This window comes from Enhydra lutris, unplaced genomic scaffold (genome assembly GCF_002288905.1).
Source record: "Enhydra lutris kenyoni isolate GAN:26980312 unplaced genomic scaffold, ASM228890v2 scaffoldscaffold40, whole genome shotgun sequence".
NCBI lineage: Eukaryota > Metazoa > Chordata > Mammalia > Carnivora > Mustelidae > Enhydra > Enhydra lutris.
In genome coordinates this window covers 165213-182810 of record NW_019154124.1, presented here as the reverse complement: position 1 = coordinate 182810, position 17598 = coordinate 165213, and the positions used below count along the sequence as shown (strand labels likewise).

Below are 17598 nucleotides of genomic sequence, written 5' to 3'. Positions count from 1 at the left end.
GCCATCATTCAAACCCTCAGCATGTATCTAGGGCAGCTGTGCTGAAATGTTAAGTGGAAAAGAGAGTCTTGCAGGCCCAGAAATCCTTGCTGGGGCAGAAGACTCATGGTTTTAAAATTAAGAAGATATAAAATTGTCATCACACTAAAGCACAAAGAGTATTCTTAAAACAAAAAGATAATAAGAGAAATCTATTTCAGAACCCTCAGCCAAAGCTTCTCAATTGCCTGCTTTTTCCAGAGGCTCTGAGGCTACCAGGTGCTTGTGGTCTGTAGGGAACTGCAGGTTCAGACTGACTCCACGTGCCTGCCAGCTTTCCAGACATGCTGGCCTCGGGAATGTCCAGTCATGGGGCCCAGTCTGGGATCCCAGCTCTCTGTGCAGTCAACCATATTATCTGATGAATGGTGTGCTGAGGGGAGATGCCCTTCTCAGTTCAGAGCTGCCAAATGGGACACTTTGGGGAGACTGAATGTTACCTCCTAAATCTGGGAGGATTGCACTGACAAGGAGAGAATGACATCTCCAGTCCAAGCCCTGCCACCTGGAGGATGTGTGTCCTTGGAAAAATCCCTATAAATGGGAATAATTATGCTTACTGGGCAGACATCATCAACCATGGGCCTGGCATTGGGCCAAGTTGGTTGCTTTGTAAATAAATACTATCAGTCATTCTGAAAAGCGATGTGATTCTTATAACCATTTGTTCCTTATAATAACATGTCAAGGTAGTTATAACAACCACATTTGACAGAAGCTAATTGGAATCTTAAAATATTTCATCTGTGCATAGTCATGTAAGTAATGGAGCCTTGATTCAAATGTAAGACTGACTCCAAACTCCAAAACCTGTCATACACAGAATTAAGCAGATATACAGAGAGTCACTTTTAAGCTCTAAAGAGTAAGGGGTCATGAGGAAAATTTCAGCAAGCTTGCAGAACTCAAGAATATTTCTCACATGCCAAGAGAGCAAAGAGCAGAAGCTGTTCTTGAAGAGCAGTCACTCAGATAACAGTGCTGGACCTCAGAACATAGTAGAGATTTTTCTAGCCCTGGTGAAATAATAGTTGCTTGCCTTTTAGAAAGACTAATTGTTTTAAGATCATAACAGTAAACATTGATCCATTAAATAATGTCAAATATAATCTATCGAATGTGAAACATTGTACATATTGACGTACATAGCATAAAGCAGGTGCTATTTGTCCTATTCCGCAGATGAGACAGAGGCTTAGGGAGGTTGAGTAACTTATTTGAGATTATCCGGCTAAGACAGAGCACACCAAGAATGTTAAGTCAGCCAGGGTCTCGAACCCTGAATCCTACATAACCTGCTTGGTGTTTTTGATTTGGGAACCAGTTCCTCTCCTCTCTGAGTTCTTGCTTTGAATTCAAATTGTGATCTTATTAGATTTCCCATTGGTTTTCAATAACGTGCTTCAAGCTTAAAAATGTTATTTTACTTATTTATTATACTGACTTCTCACTCCCCCTGCTGTCCATTGCAGGTATGACATACACTTTATATTTCTTTGTATTGGAGCCCAGTTGAGTGAAAAGTCTATTACAGCTTAGTGATGGAAGAGCCCAGAAATACTAAGCAGGGAACCTGTTATTCCAACTGTCTACTCAGTGTATTTGGTAGTTTTAGGTCATTAGCTCCTCCTTGAAGTCCCCCATTTCCCAGCCTCAAATGAGAGTATAGACTGATATGTTTGGTGTCTTATGTATCCCTGTGAACACTAGATATTTTCTTGTGACTATGCATATTTATGTCTATATAAATGGCACAGCATTCCTGTCAATCCATGTCTGTCCATCTGTCTGTCTCCCAGTTCACTGATCCTCAGTGCTGCTCCTGGTGCCACTGGCTGCCGCCACTGCATTAATTCATACACCGACGGTGACAGACACTTGTGCTGCTGCCCAAACTGGCTGTCACCAACAAAGCTGTCCCCGACAGCTCGGGGGCTCTGCACGCTGGGAGTAAGCATTTCCCCAGGAATCTGATCTCAGGGTGGCTGGTCTCTGGGAAATACACAGACACATTCTCCATAAACACTGCCCGTGCTGTGTTATCTGACAGTGAAGTTTTTACCAACCTGATGGCTCCCACAGAGCATCCCATTGTTTGACAAGGTTATGGGCTCCTGTCTGATGATGAGGAAGCTGAGGGTCTCTGTTCATACCCGGTGTCCATGAAGTGTCTCCTTCAGAGATGAGCTTCTCCATGTGCTTTAGGGGCAGCGAAGGGGAGGCTGGCTCACAGAGGCTACAGCACACAGAAAAGCCACGCTGCCTGCACTGTGGCCAGACCCCCATGTCCTGCCTGTGAGCCCTGGAGTCAGTGGTCCTCCCACTGTTTCTCAGCTCCTCGTCTGAACACAGGAAAATCAGCAGCTACCTCATAGTTTCATGAAAATTAAATAATGTACTACATGCAGAACAGTAAAGAGCAGGTCTGGCTAATGAAGATTGTTAGTTATTATTATATTTACTATTAACTGTAATTAATATTATATATAAATACAAATAAAGATACAATGACAAAAATGTACCTCTTTTTTTTTCTCAGTTTTATCCTGCTCCTGAATCTGAAGCAGATAAAATATGTGAAAATCATTTGTGCTTTCATCCATCATTCAATGGCTCAGCCCACCCTCAGTCTCCTTCACTCCCTCCACTCTCAGATCACACAGTAGACCTCAAAGATACGAATGTAACTGAGAAAGGATCTTGCTGTGGGGCCCATGGTGAGACCCAGAGTGTAAAATAAATGTAACCGAGGGCCACAGACCTTGTGATGTGCGATCTGCATCTCAGAAGACAGAACAGGGGAAGGGTCTTGATGCTCTCTTATTCCCTGTCATCCCCTCACCTGACCATCCTCCAGGACCTCCTGTGTGAGGTGGGAGCGCTGTCCTCCAGGTTGCCCATGACAGAGACCAGAGCCTCCCTCGGGAGCTGCCCTTTCTCAGGGCCCCCATCCCATCGCTCCCCCTGCCATTTACACCCTCTGTGTTCCTGCCTTTGTACCACGTCCTGTCTCCTCCACCTTCCATTCAGCTCTTCCTGCTGTGGTTCCTGCACCAGCTCCTGTCTCCCTGCCTCAGTCAGCCTCTCCCTGCCCCACCAGAGCACCATGGGACATAGAACACTGCATTGTTCCACGGGATCCTCAATCCACTGCAGAAGGTTAAAATCTCATCAGCCTATTTTAGTGATGAGCAGATTGAGGCACAAGGAAGGGAATAATTTGTGCAAGGCCATACAAAGAGTAAGAGGTAGAGCTAGGATTTGAACTGCAGCTCAGTGCTAGAGTCCATGCTCACAGCTAATTCATGTGCAGCTTTTCAGTATTTATGGAAACACTGTATTGACCATATCTTCTGTTCAAAAACCTTCAGTTACAGAAAGGATTAAGGAAGTCATGGTCTTCAGCCTGTCAGCAAGCACCATTTCCACCAACCTAACCCAGTTGTCCTACTTGCCAGTACTGTCTCCTTTGTCTCTTAGCTTTTCTGAAAATGTTGAGTACCAAAACTCTCAAGCCATTGCTCAGCTGGCTTTTCTCTCCTTCACACTGTTGCTCTGCAATCCTACTCTCCATTCCCAGGAGAGAAGCCTTCTTCCACCCCACCCCCACCCCCTGGCTGCTGGGAGGTGTTCTCTGCATTTCCTTAGGAACTCTCCCCAACGTTGTCATGTGTGCTGGCTGCACTGCCCTCTGCACTGACCTGTCCTGTTTCCACCACTGGGCTAGAAACCTGAGTTAGAGATTGTGTTATGTTATTCTCAACACACACACACACACACACACACACACGATAGTGCAGCAGGTTCCAGGCAGAAAGACTCATGTGAGTGATCGGAGGTACAGCAATGGGACAGTGAATCATGGGAACTCCAAGTTACTTGACATTCTGGACTCTTGGTATTGGATCTAAAATTAGGTTAAACCATGAAAGCAGAGTCCGAGGAAATCCATATATGAATTAGCAGACAATATATTGCTCAGCCAACAGAAACTCAAGTAAGTATTAAACTCTTGATTGCCTCATTATGAAGGTTATTTTGTGGAGATTTTTCTTCTGTCAGGATTTGTTTTTTTGCAAAAAAGGAAACAATTCAGTTTTAGAAAACATTCATATTTTAGTTCATGCTTTTGATAACTTTTATCTTTCTAATCTAATCTAATTTCTCAAAGTAATGTGCTTATTTAATTAGAAGTTCAGAGCAGCAGGATAATAATAATAATAAGAGAAAGGCTTCCTTAGACATTACTCATCAAGCTTCCAGTTCTGAATCCATGACTGGCTTCCTGCCTCTGACTTTTACCCCCACCGAGTGGTGCTTGGGCACATTACCATTTCGTTGGATCATGGAGCTGAACTACAACAAACGTCACGGTGTTGTGCTGGGTAGCTGCTTTGTTCAAGACCAAATGCAGGTAGGTAGCAGGCAGAGAAGCAGTGTCAAAGTGACTGACTTTACTGTATTATATTTTCACTGTCTGAACATTCAAGTTAGGAAATAATTATCATTAAAAACTATTGGAATTAATGCACCTAGAAAGGAAGAATTGATTCCAAAGCACCCCAGGCTCATTTGGCCAGTGGCTACAAGTGAAACAGAACAGGAGTCTGGGCTCCTGCTGCCCTGGGATGGATCCAGAACTGATGGGCACCTGGTGGAGAAGAGAGTGTCTAGGGGCTACTTGCCTTCTGACTTTCTTTCTCCAACACCTAGTGTGGCAACGGCATAGAGTAGTGTTTAGCTGTGGAAGGAATGGATGAGAAGTAGAAAGAAAGAAAGAAAGAAAGAAAGAAAGAAAGAAAGAAAGAAAGAAAAAGACAAACATCGGAGGCACCAGAAATTAAAACATTAACACTTCCCTTGTAAGGATGGCTTGAAATTTAATATCATAGAGATTTGGAAAATTAGCACCCTTTTGTTAGATGTACTTTGAAAGGATATAAAGGGAGTCTGTTTGCAGTTTTGCATGTTGGTCTAACCATGTCCTGCTTCCCTGTGTATTCAGTGGAAGAAAGGAGGAAGCACAATTCTCTGTCGGACGATTGGCTGTAGGTGTTATGTGGGATCAGACAGCTGAAGTGAACCGGTTGTGATGCTGAGGAAAGGGTGGTTTGTCACCTTCTGATCATGGAGAGATTAAAAATGAAGAATAGTTCAATTGCATCATATAATCTGTGCTATTAGCCTAGATGAAAACACTGAAATTGGAATTTGACACCTTCTGAAAATAGTTTGTTGGTTTGTCTGGGACAGTCTGGCTAACTCCTGGGGCCCCGTGTAATCATTATTAGAATTCTTTAACCTCTCTGAAGCATTCTTGCTTAAATGATCAATTATAGACTCACCCTATATATAGTCAGTAGATTTGAAACATAATTTTTCTAGTTTTTAATAAAAACTAGAGTAAGAAAAGTATGGCAACAAAACTGCTGAGGATGTTTCCTAAACTTGATTAATCTTAATTAAAAGAAAAAACAGCTTTAGGAAGGTGTAATTTACATACCATAAACTTCATCCTTTGTAAATGTGTGATTGCCTGGTTTTTAGTAAATTTATTCTTTTTAAACCAACATCATGATACAATTTTAGAACAATTTTATCATCCAAAAAAGATTCTTCATTTGTACCTAATCCCTGTGCCTACTTCCAGTCCTAGATAAACCACTGATTGAATTTATGTTTTGTAAGTATGCCCTTTCTGAAAATTTACTAGAAATTAAATCATACAATGTGTCATTTCTTACATCTGGCTTCTTGTACTTAACTTAAGGTGTTTGAGGGTCATTCGTGTTATAATGTAAGTAGTTTGTCCCTTTGTGTTGCTGAATACTGTTCCCTTGCATGGATGACAGCATTTCAATTCATCAGTGGATAGACATTAGAATTGTTGCCAGTGTTTGTTATTATGACTAATCCTGCTCTGAACTTTGACATACAAGTCTCTGTGGGGACCTTTGCTTTTATTTTTCTTAGGTTCCTAGCAGAGGATTCATTGGGTCTTTTGGTGAGTTTCTGTTTAACTTTTAAGTAATTGTCAAAGTTCTTTGTTCTCCAAAGTTGCTGTGCCATTTTATGTCTCCCCCAGCAGTGTGTGATACTTGGTTTCCCCAATTGAAACCAATATATATATTGTTTTATATATATATATTTTTCAGCTATTAAAGAGAATGAGATTTTTCCATTTGCAACAGCATGGATGGACTGAGAGGGTATAATACTACGTGAAATATGACAGACAGAGAAAGACAATTACCATACGATTTTGCTTGGATGCAGAATGTAAGAAAAAAAAAGAAGAAGGAATGGGAAAAAAGAGACAAAACAGAGACAAAAAGAGACAAAACCAGAACAAACTGGTGGTTGCCAGTCAGGAGGTGGATATGGGGGTGGGAGAAATTGATAAATTGTATAAAAAGCAGTCATTGTAATGAGCACTGAGTAATTCATAGAATTGTCATATTATTATATTGTACACCTGAAACTAATATAACACTGTATGTTAATTATGTTCCAATTTCTTTTTCTTTTAAAAAGTTCGATTCTCCCTGTCCTCACTGATACATGGTAAGGTTGTCTGTTTGGTGACAGACATTGTAGCAGGTGTATAGTGGTGTCTCCTTGTAGATTTCATTTACCCCTATGGACACAATACTGAAAATATTTTCAGATGCTTATTAGTTATTCATATATTTTCTTTGTAGAAATGTGTATTTTAAGCCTTTTATTAATTTTTTTAACTTATGTTGTTTTTCTTCTTATGGAGTTGTATGAATTCTTTATCCATTCTAAATAAAAGTCCTTTATATGATTCACAAATATTTCTTTCCCAGGCTGTAGCCTTTCATTTTCCTCATGGAGCCTTTTGAAGCACATGTTTTGAGTTTTGATGAAGTATAGTTTATCAGATTGTATTCTTTTTTTTATGCTTTTTTAAAAATTTTTTTAAATTTATTTTCAGCGTAACAGTATTCATTGTTTTTGCACCACACCCAGTGCTCCATGCAATCTGTGCCATCTCTAATACCCACCACCTGGTTCCCCCAACCTCCCACCCTCCCCGCCCTTCAAAACCCTCAGATTGTTTTTCAGAGTCCATAGTCTCTCATGGTTCACCTCCCCTTCCAATTTCTCTCAACTCCCTTCTCCTCTCCATCTCCCCTTGTCTTCCATGCTATTTGTTATGCTCCACAAATAAGTGAAACCATATGATAATTGACTCTCTCTGCTTGACTTATTTCACTCAGCATAATCTCCTCCAGTTCCGTCCATGTAGCTACAAAAGTTGGGTATTCATCCTTTCTGATGGAGGCATAATACTCCATAGTGTATATGGACCACATCTTCCTTATCCATTCGTCCGTTGAGGGGCATCTTGGTTCTTTCCACAGTTTGGCGACCGTGGCCATTGCTGCTATAAACATTGGGGTACAGATGGCCCTTCTTTTCACTACATCTGTATCTTTGGGGTAAATACCCAGTAGTGCAATGGCAGGGTCATAGGAAAGCTCTATTTTTAATTTCTTAAGGAATCTCCACACTGTTCTCCAAAGAGGCTGCACCAACTTGCAGTCCCACCAACAGTGCAAGAGGGTTCCCCTTTCTCCACATCCTCTCCAACACATGTTGTTTCCTGTCTTGCTAATTTTGGCCATTCTAACTGGTGTAAGATGATATCAATGTGGTTTTAATTTGAATCGCCCTGATGGCTAGTGATGATGAACACTTCATCAAAATCAAAAGCTTCTACACAGCAAAGGAAACAGTCAAGAAAACAAAGAGACAACCCACGGAATGGGAGAAGATATTTGCAAATGACAGTATGGACAAAAGATTGATATCCAGGATCTATAAAGAACTCCTCAAACTCAACACACACAAAACAGATAATCACATCAAAAAATGGGCAGAAGATATGAACAGACACTTCTCCAATGAAGACATACAAATGACTGTTCATATCTTCTGCCCATTTTTTTGATATGATTGTCTGTTTTGTGTGTGTTGAGTTTGAGGAGTTCTTTATAGATCCTGGATATCAACCTTTTGTCCGTACTGTCATTTGCAAATATCTTCTCCCATTCCGTGGGTTGCCTCTTTGTTTTCTTGACTGTTTCCTTTGCTGTGCAGAAGCTTTTGATATTGATGAAGTCCCAAAAGTTCATTTTCGCTTTTGTTTCCTTTGCCTTTGGAGACATATCTTGAAAGAAGTTGCTGTGGCTGATATCGAAGAGGTATATTCTCGTCTAGGATTCTGCCTATATTCTCGTCTAGGATTCTGATGGATTCCTGTCTCACATTGAGGTCTTTTATCCATTTTGAGTTTATCTTTGTGTACAGTGTAAGAGAATGGACGAGTTTCATTCTTCTACATATAACTGTCCGGTTTTCCCAGCACCATTTATTGAAGAGACTGTCTTTTTTCCACTGTATATTTTTTCCTATTTTGTCGAAGATTATTTGACCATAGAGTTGAGGGTTCATAGCTGAGCTCTCTACTCTGTTCCACTGGTCTGTGTGTCTGTTTTTATGCCAGTATGATGCTGTCTTGGTGATCACAGCTTTGTAGTAAAGCTTGAAATCAAGTAATGTGATGCCGCCAGTTTTATTTTTGTTTTTCAATATTTCCTTAACGATTCAGGGTCTCTTCTGATTCCATACAAATTTTAGGATTATTTGCTCCAGCTCTTTGAAAAATACCAGTGGAATTTTGATTGGAATGGCATTAAAAGTATAGATTGCTCTAGGCAGTATAGACATCTTAACAATGTTTATTCTTCCGATCCAAGAGCATGGAATGGTCTTCCATCTTTTTGTGTCTTCTTTGATGGATAATGTGTCTTGGGTCATACCTAAGAACCGTTTGTTTTAATCCTATATCACTAAGAGTCTCTCCTATGTTTTCTTCTAGGAGATTTTATAGTGTTTGTTCTTCCATTAAGTATATGGTCCATTGTGAACTAATTTTCCTGTATGGAATGGTAAGGAACTAAATTTATTCCAGTTGTAACTGGACAATTTGTTCAAAAGAATGTCCTGTCTTGTATTGAATTAACTTGGTACATTTATCAAAAACCAGTTGACCATAAACAGGAGGGATTATTTTTGGAGTCTCAGTTCTCTTCTAGTGACCTTTATGCTTCTTTGCACCAGCAACACACTGGATTAGTTATGTAACTTAATCCTTCTGTAGCTTTGAAATCAGATTCTATGAGGCCTTGGTTGATAGGCCTGCCCTGTTGTCCCCAGGATCTCATGTGTCAGTGATAAACACTTCCACATCTTCTGTGCGTGAGGTCTCATCAGTCCCATCATCCAAATCAATTTTTGGGTGGACCTCTCCCCCACCTACTTCTGCGGGGTGACCATATCAGTCCTCCAACTTTGTTCTCTTTCAAAATAATCTTCCTCTAGGGGTGCCTGGGTAACTTAATCATTTAAGGTTCGGCCTTTGGCTCAGGTCATGCTCGTGGGGTCCTGAGATCAAACCCTGCTCCATGGTAAGCCTGCTTCTCCCTTTTCCACTCCTCATGCTTGTGTTCCCACTTTCACTGTCTCTTTCTCTGTCAAATGAATAAATAAAAACTTCAAAAATATTCTTCCTTTATTTTTGGTATTTGGGTTTTCATGTTAATTTTAGGGCAAGGTTTTTCATTTAGGGCAAGCCCATAAAACCTGCTGCATTCAATTGTTAGTGAGTTTAATGAGAATTACTGTCATGACAATAGTGAATCTTCTAATCCATGAACATGAATCCTCCCTGCACTTATTTAGATATTCTTTATTTTTTTCTCTGCATTGTTTTGTAATTTTCAGCATAAAAGTTTTACTCTTCTTTTGTTAAATTAATTCCTAAGTGTTTCGTTCTCTTTGGTTCTATAGTAAATGAAATTATTTCCTTAATATTTTCAAGTTTTCGTATATGGACATACAACAGATATTTTGTATACTGAAGTTGTACCTTGTGATGATGCTGACCTTGTTTATGAGTTCTAGTTTTGGCTTTGCATGCGTGTAAATCCTATGGAATTATATACATACAGGATTATGTCATCTGTAGATGAAGACATTTTTGCATTTCCTTTTCAATCTGCTAGAGATCTTTTTTAGTTTCATGTCTGGAACATGTATTACCTGTTGAGTGGGGATGTCAAAAACAGACATCCTGTCTTTTCCCAATCTTTGGGGAAAAGCAATCAGTCTTTCAATATTAAGTATGATGTCAGCTGTGGGTTTTCACAGATGCCCTTTATCTGGATGAATAAGTTTCCTTTTACTGAGATTGTTTCTTCAGTAAACTGGAATATTCTTCTTAAGCTCTCTAGTGAATAGTTCACTTCAGGTTAAAACTTTTCTAATCTAGATTTTATTTTTTTAAATATATGTTCTGTTTTATAATTGTGGTGCCCTTCATTAAAATATCTATTTGTTGGGGGCGCCTGGGTGGCTCAGTGGGTTGAGGTCATGATCTCAGGGTCCTGGGATCGAGCCCCGCATCGGGCTCTCTGCTCAGCAGGGAGCCTGCTTCCTCCTCTCTCTCTGCCTGCCTCTCTGCCTGCTTGTGATCTCTCTCTGTCAAATAAATAAATAAAATCTTTAAAAAAAATATCTATTTGTTGACTTTTTTGGTCATACTTTCCTTAAGTCTTCAACATGGATATATATATATATATATATATATATATATATATATATATATATAGCACATTTGTAATAGTAACTTTGCAGTCTTTGCTAAAGAAAACATCTGGACACAATCAAGAACCGTTTCTATTGAGTTGTGGGGTGTTTCCCCCTAATAATACTTGCTCTTTTCTGGTTCTTTGCCTGTCTTGTTATTTTTCTCGAAAACTCTTCTGGTGAAAATATATTGTAGTGCAATTGTTGGGTCATAGGATAGCTCTATTTTTGATTTTTTGAGGAATCTCCACACTGTTTTCCAAACTGGCTGCATCAACTTTCATTCCCAAAAAAGACACAGTGATGTAGTGAAAAAAAGGCCATATATACCCCCAATGAACATAGCAGCAATGACCACAATCGCCAAGCTATAGAAAGAGCCAAGACGCCCTTCAACAGACAAATGGATAAAGAGGATATTGCCCATATATAAAATGGAATATTACTCAGCCATCAGAAAGGATGAATACCTAACTTTTGTACCAACATGGATAGGACTGGAGGAAATTATGCTGAGTGAAATAAGTCAAGCAGAGATCAATTATCATATGGTTTCACTCACTTGTAGAACATAAGAATAACATGGAGGACATTAGGAGAAGGAAAGGAAAAGTGAATTGGTGGAAACTGGAGAGGGAGATGAAGCATAAGAGAAGGTGGATTCTGAGACACAAAATGAGGGTTTTGGAAAGGGGGAGGTGGGGCATGGGTTAACCAGGTAGTGGGTATTAGGGAGGGCACCTATTGCGTGGAGCACTGGGTGTTGTGATAAACAATGAATCTTGGAACACTGAAAAAAAAAAAAGAAAAATAGTCTTTAAAATGGCATGGTGGAGCAAATTAAAGCAAGTTTGCCAAAAAATAAAAAAAAAAGTGAAATAAGTGAAACCATATGATGATATGATGATATGATATATGATATGATATGATACAATATGATAGTTGAAATGCAATGTTGAAGGGCATCTTAGCTCTTTCCACAGTTTGGTGATTGTGGCCATTGCTGCTATGAACATTGGGGTACAGGTGGCTCTTTTTTTCACTACATCTTTATCTTTGGGGTGAATACTCAATAGTGCAATGGCAGTGTCATAGGGTATCTCTATTTTTCATTTCTTAAGGAAACTCCACACTGTTTTCCAAAGTGGCTAAACCAACTTTCATTCACACCAACAGCATAAGAATGTTCCCCTTTCTCCATGTCCTGTCCAACACATAAACTGTTTACTCTCTTGTTAATTTTGGCCATTCTTACTGGTGTAAGGTGGTATCTCAATGTGGTTTTGATTTGAATCTCCCTGATGGCTAGGGACGATGAACATTTTTTCATGTGTCTGTTAGCCATTTGTATGTCTTCTTCGGAAAATTGTCTGTTAATGTTTTCTGCTCATTTAATGTTTTTATTTTTATTTTATTTATTTGTTTATTTATCTGGTAGACAGCAAAGCAAGGTTTAATGAGCAATAGCAAGGTGATAGTATAAAACTCCTGAAGAGGGAGGGAACCCAAGAGGGTTACCCTTGGGACCATGACGTTTTTAGACATGCACAGGTAAATGATGAAAAAGAATAAATATAAATGCCAGGAGAAAATGAGATGCCAGTTGCATGAAAGCAGATTATTGGAATTTAGCAAGCTGAGATGTATCTGAAAAGCTTTCCTCCCAGATACATGTATTTATAGTAAGAGGGAGTGGTCCCATTTCTTTTATTTTGATATTTTACAAAGCTTCTTAAGACATTCTACACTGAACAGATAGGTCTATGGAACCTCTATGCTATGGTCAACTAATCTTCAACAAAGAAGGAAAAAATATACAGTGGAAAAAAGACAGTCTCTTCAATAAATGATGCTAGCATTATAGTCTCAATGAGAAAGTCCATTTACTTAGGATATGTAGCTTGACATATAGGCTGATCAACACATCTTATATTACAAGAATGCATGCATGTGGATGTGTGAGTCCAACAGGGCAAAATATGAGGTATTTCAAGTCACACTATTTTCAATTGGAGCAACAATAAATGGTCAATTATGATATACCCTTGACTCAGCTTGTTATTTCCCTGGAAGAAATCTGTTCATTCACTGTAGTACTTTGTTCATGGCCATAAATTTGTAAATTCTGGCCTATAACAGTGGTTCTCACAGTTTAATCCCACAACCAGCAGCATCAGCACCACTTGTGAGGAATACAGATTCTTGGCACCCACCCCAGATCTGCTGACTCTGAAACTGCTGCATGTGACCCAAAAGGGGTGAAAGAACACATATCTGAGCATATCTACAGAGGAAAAAGGAACTGAGGAAGCAGTCAAGAAGCTTTAGAGAAAGCAACATCTGTGCAATTTTGAATAAAGCTACATCATATCACTCACTAAACAAGAAACTAGACTGAAACATAAATCCCTGCCTCACTCCCTCTACTGACATGGTGACCTAAGATGAACAGCCACTTAGTCAATGGAGATGCTTCTAGTCACCCTCTGTGGTTCACATGGGAGCCAGGCTGCTTCAAATGTGAAAAAGACGCCCACAGAAAACCTCTTCTTCCAATGAAAAGAAAACAATATAAATGAAGTTGAACCCCCAAAATGCACCTCTACAAGGTCTCTGGTGGTAGGTTCTTTCAAAATCACCTAGCACACAGTTGTAGGGGACACCCAACCAGCATGTTATAAAAGGTCTAGAGGGCGTGGAGCGATGTCTTCCTTCCCTCACCAGGGCTTTAGTGTAGTGTCCCAAATCTAGCCAGGCTGGGGCAGGCTGCCCTCTAGCCAACTGCATCACTGTGGCAGCCCCAGCCAGAGCCTTTTCTGCTTTGGAAGGTGACTCTTCTCCCTCTGTCCATGACTCTTGACTTTTCCCATGACTGCTACTCAATACTGCAAAAGTTCACACTCTTAGAAGTGCTTCAGGGCCTCTTCTAGCATTCGTAATTTTTAAAAGAGCTTTCTCTTTTACTCTTACCACCAAAGACCTTATGTGAACCATCCAACTGCATATAACAAAACATTTTATTTTTACTTTTTTAATCTTTTTTTAAAATTTGTTTTCAGCATAACATTATTCATTGTTTTTGTACCACACCCAGTGCTCCATGCAATCCGTGCCCTCTCTAATACCCACCACCTGGTTCCCCCAACCTCCCACCCCCCACCTCTTCAAACCCTTCAGATTGTTTTTCAGAGTCCATAGTCTCTCATGGTTCACCTCCCCTTCCAATTTCCCCCAACTCCCTTCTCCTAACTCCCCATGTCCTCCATGCTATTTGTTATGCTCCACAAATAAGTGAAACCATATGATAATTGACTCTCTCTGCTTGACTTATTTCACTCAGCATAATCTCTTCCAGTCCCGTCCATGTTGCTACAAAAGTTGGGTATTCATCCTTTCTGATGGAGGCATAATACTCCATAGTGTATATGGACCACATCTTCCTTATCCATTCGTCCGTTGAGGGGCATCTTGGTTCTTTCCACAGTTTGGCAACCATGGCCATTGCTGCTATAAACATTGAGGTACAGATGGCCCTTCTTTTCACTACATCTGTATCTTTGGGGTAAGTACCCAGTAGTGTAATGGCAGGGTCATAGGGAAGTTCTATTTTTAATTTCTTGAGGAATCTCCACACTTCTCCAAAAAGGCTGCACCAACTTGCATTCCCACCAACAGTGTAAGAGGGTTCCCCTTGCTCCACATCCCCTCCAACACATATTGTTTCCTGTCTTGCTAATTTTGGCCATTCTCACTGGTATAAGGTGATATCTCACTGTGGTTTTAATTTGAATCTCCCTGATGGCTAGTGATGATGAACATTTTTTCATATGTCTGATAGCCATTTTTATGTCTTCATTGGAGAAGTGTCTGTTCATATCTTCTGCCCATTTTTTGATATGATTATCTGTTTTGTGTGTGTTGAGTTGAAGAGTTCTTTATAGATCTTGGATATCAATCTTTTGTCTGTACTGTCATTTGCAAATATCTTCTCCCATTCCGTGGGTTGCCTCTTTGTTTTCTTGACTGCTTCCTTTGCTGTGCAAAGCTTTTGATTTTGATGAAGTCCCAAAAGTTTATTTTGGCTTTTGTTTCCTTTGCCTTTGGAGACATATCTTGAAAGAAGTTGCTGTGGCTGACCCCAAACCAGGCAAAGACCCTACCAAAAAGGAGAATTTCAGACCAATATCACTGATGAATATGGATGCTAAGATTCTCAACAAGATCCTAGCAAACAGGATCCAACAGCACATTAAAAAGATTATTCACCATGACCAGGTGGGATTCATTCCTGGGCTACAAGGATGGTTCCACATTCACAAATCAATCAATGTGATAGAACAAATTAATAAGAAAAGAGAGAAGAACCACATGGTCCTCTCAATTGATGCAGAAAAAGCATTTGACAAAATCCAGCATCCGTTCCTGATTACAACGCTTCAAAGTGTAAGGATAGAGGGAACATTCCTGAACTTCATCAAATCTATCTATGAAAGACCCATAGCAAATATCATCCTCAATGGGAAAAAGCTTGCAGCCTTCCCGTTGAGATCAGGAACACGACAAGGATGCCCACTCTCACCACTCTTGTTCAACATAGTATTAGAAGTCCTAGCAACAGCAATCAGACAACAAAGAGAAATAAAAGGTATCCAAATTGGCAATGAAGAAGTCAAACTCTCTCTCTTCGCAGATGAAATGATTCTTTATATGGGAAACCCAAAAGACTCCACCCCCAAACTACTAGAACTCATACAGCAATTCAGTAACGTGGCAGGATACAAAGTCAATGTACAGAAATCAGTGGCTTTCTTATACACTAACAATGAAAATACAGAAAGGGAAATTAGAGAATCGATTCCATTTACTATAGCACCAAGAACCATAAGATACCTGGGAATAAACCTAACCAAAGAGGTAAAGGATCTGTACTTGAGGAACTACAGAACACTCATGAAAGAAATTGAAGAAGACACAAAAAGATGGAAGACCGTTCCATGCTCTTGGATGGGAAGAATAAACATTGTTAAAATGTCTATACTGCCTAGAGCAATCTATACTTTTAATGCCATTCCAATCAAAATTCCACCGGTATTCTTCAAAGAGCTGGAGCAAATAATCCTAAAATTTGTATGGAACCAGAAGAGATCCCGAATTGCTAAGGAAATGCTGAAAAACAAAAATAAAACTGGGGGCATCACGTTACCTGATTTCAAGTTTTACTACAAGGCTGTGATCACCAAGACAGCATGGTACTGGCATAAAAACAGACACATAGACCAGTGGAACAGAGTAGAGAGCCCAGATATGGACCCTCAACTCTATGGTCGTTAATCTTAGACAAAACAGGAAAAAACATACAGTGGAAAAAAGACAGTCTCTTCAGTAAATGGTGCTGGGAAAACTGGGCAGCTATATGTAGAAGAATGAAACTCGACCATTCTCTTAAACTGTACACAAAAATAAACTCAAAATGGATAAAAGACCTCAATGTGAGAGAGGAATCCATCAGAATCCTAGAGGAGAACAAAACATTTTAAAGGAAAGAACTGTCTTGAGCCCCCAGCTTTGCTTTAGAACTCATCTACATGCCATGTTGCCTCAACTTCAGTTGCCTCCAGTGCTAAGTGGGGGTGTCTTTAGCCAAGGGCATCTGGCTTCTAGGTGAGCACATTCTGTTAGTAGATGGGATTGAGAGTATGCTATTCAAGGGGGGCAGGGGCAAGCAAACTGAATAAGGATAAGGATATGATCACCTTAAAACTCTCAGTCTGAAAACTGATATAGCAAGAAAGAGAAGGAATCAGAGCTACTAGCAAATCAAAGGGAGAGGACAAGTTGGAAATGAAAACTGGAGTTTGGGGTCCACACAATGGCTGGTGCCAGGTAAGGTCACCTGACTCCGAGACCGCTATTTCTGGAGGCATCTGTGGAGCCACAGACATCATCTGTCCATGTGCTCATCAACGTGCAAGTCTCCCCTTTCAAAGGAGCTGCTAAATCACATGTCAAGGCCCCATTATCTGACCCAATTCATCATCTCCTACCAAACACGGAAGGAAAATGATAGCTAAAAGTTATTGCACCTTATTCATAAATGCCCTTAAAAGCAATGACACATTTTGATTTGTTACTGCATTGCTTCTGAGTTTCTATTTCCTGAGCTCTCTGTGATTAGCACATTATTTTTGTTATTATCAACAGGATGTGACTGTAATTAGCATGTGATTCACAGTTTTGTTATGAAGGTACTCAGTAATTACAGCACTGCACTCACAACTCTTGCAAACTAAACTTTCTGTGTAACCATTTTGACCCTTCGATTGATTTTTAGGGTTAATTGATTTGTCTGAGAGAGAGGGATGGAGAGTGCCCATGGCTTGGGGGAGGGGCAGAATGAAAGATTCTTCAAGTAGACTCCCAGCTGAGCACATCTCACAACCCATGAGATCATGGCCTCAGCTGCAACCAAGAGTCAAATGCTTAACCCACTCAGCCAACCATATGCCCTAACCTGTTCCTTTTTATCTGAAACTAGATGAACCCAAGGGACCATTCCAAGCCAGTGTCCCAGAGCAATATCCTTGCATTAAAATATCATGCAGAGTTTTTAATAGAGCCCCACAAAATTTGGTTTCAGAACAATTGGGACATCAAGAAACTTCAGGTGTTTGAAGAGGCCCAGCAGAAAATGTTTGTGTGTAAACCAAACTATAGGGTTCAGGTGGAAGGTAGCCTCACTCCTGGGGCAGAGGGAAACAAAGTTAGTTTTCTCCTTTCCAGTTTTTTTCCCCCAATTCCTGTGTGAAATGTAGAACATGGATGCTCTTGGTAGGCATTCCCATAACCTTCCATATTTCTAACTAGATCTTTGCTCATATTCAG

At 40.0% G+C, this 17598-nt stretch overlaps 1 protein-coding gene across 1 annotated transcript in view; it reads right to left on the bottom strand.

Annotated features, from left to right (window-relative positions):
* The window catches only part of LOC111155229, a 51070-nt gene extending 49073 nt beyond the window's left edge, over nucleotides 1-1997 (bottom strand). Inside the window, 1 exon segment of the mRNA XM_022515349.1 lies at nucleotides 1844-1997. Within this exon segment, the coding sequence (XP_022371057.1) occupies nucleotides 1844-1997 (154 nt within the window).
* Nucleotides 1998-17598: the final 15601 nt, after the last annotated feature.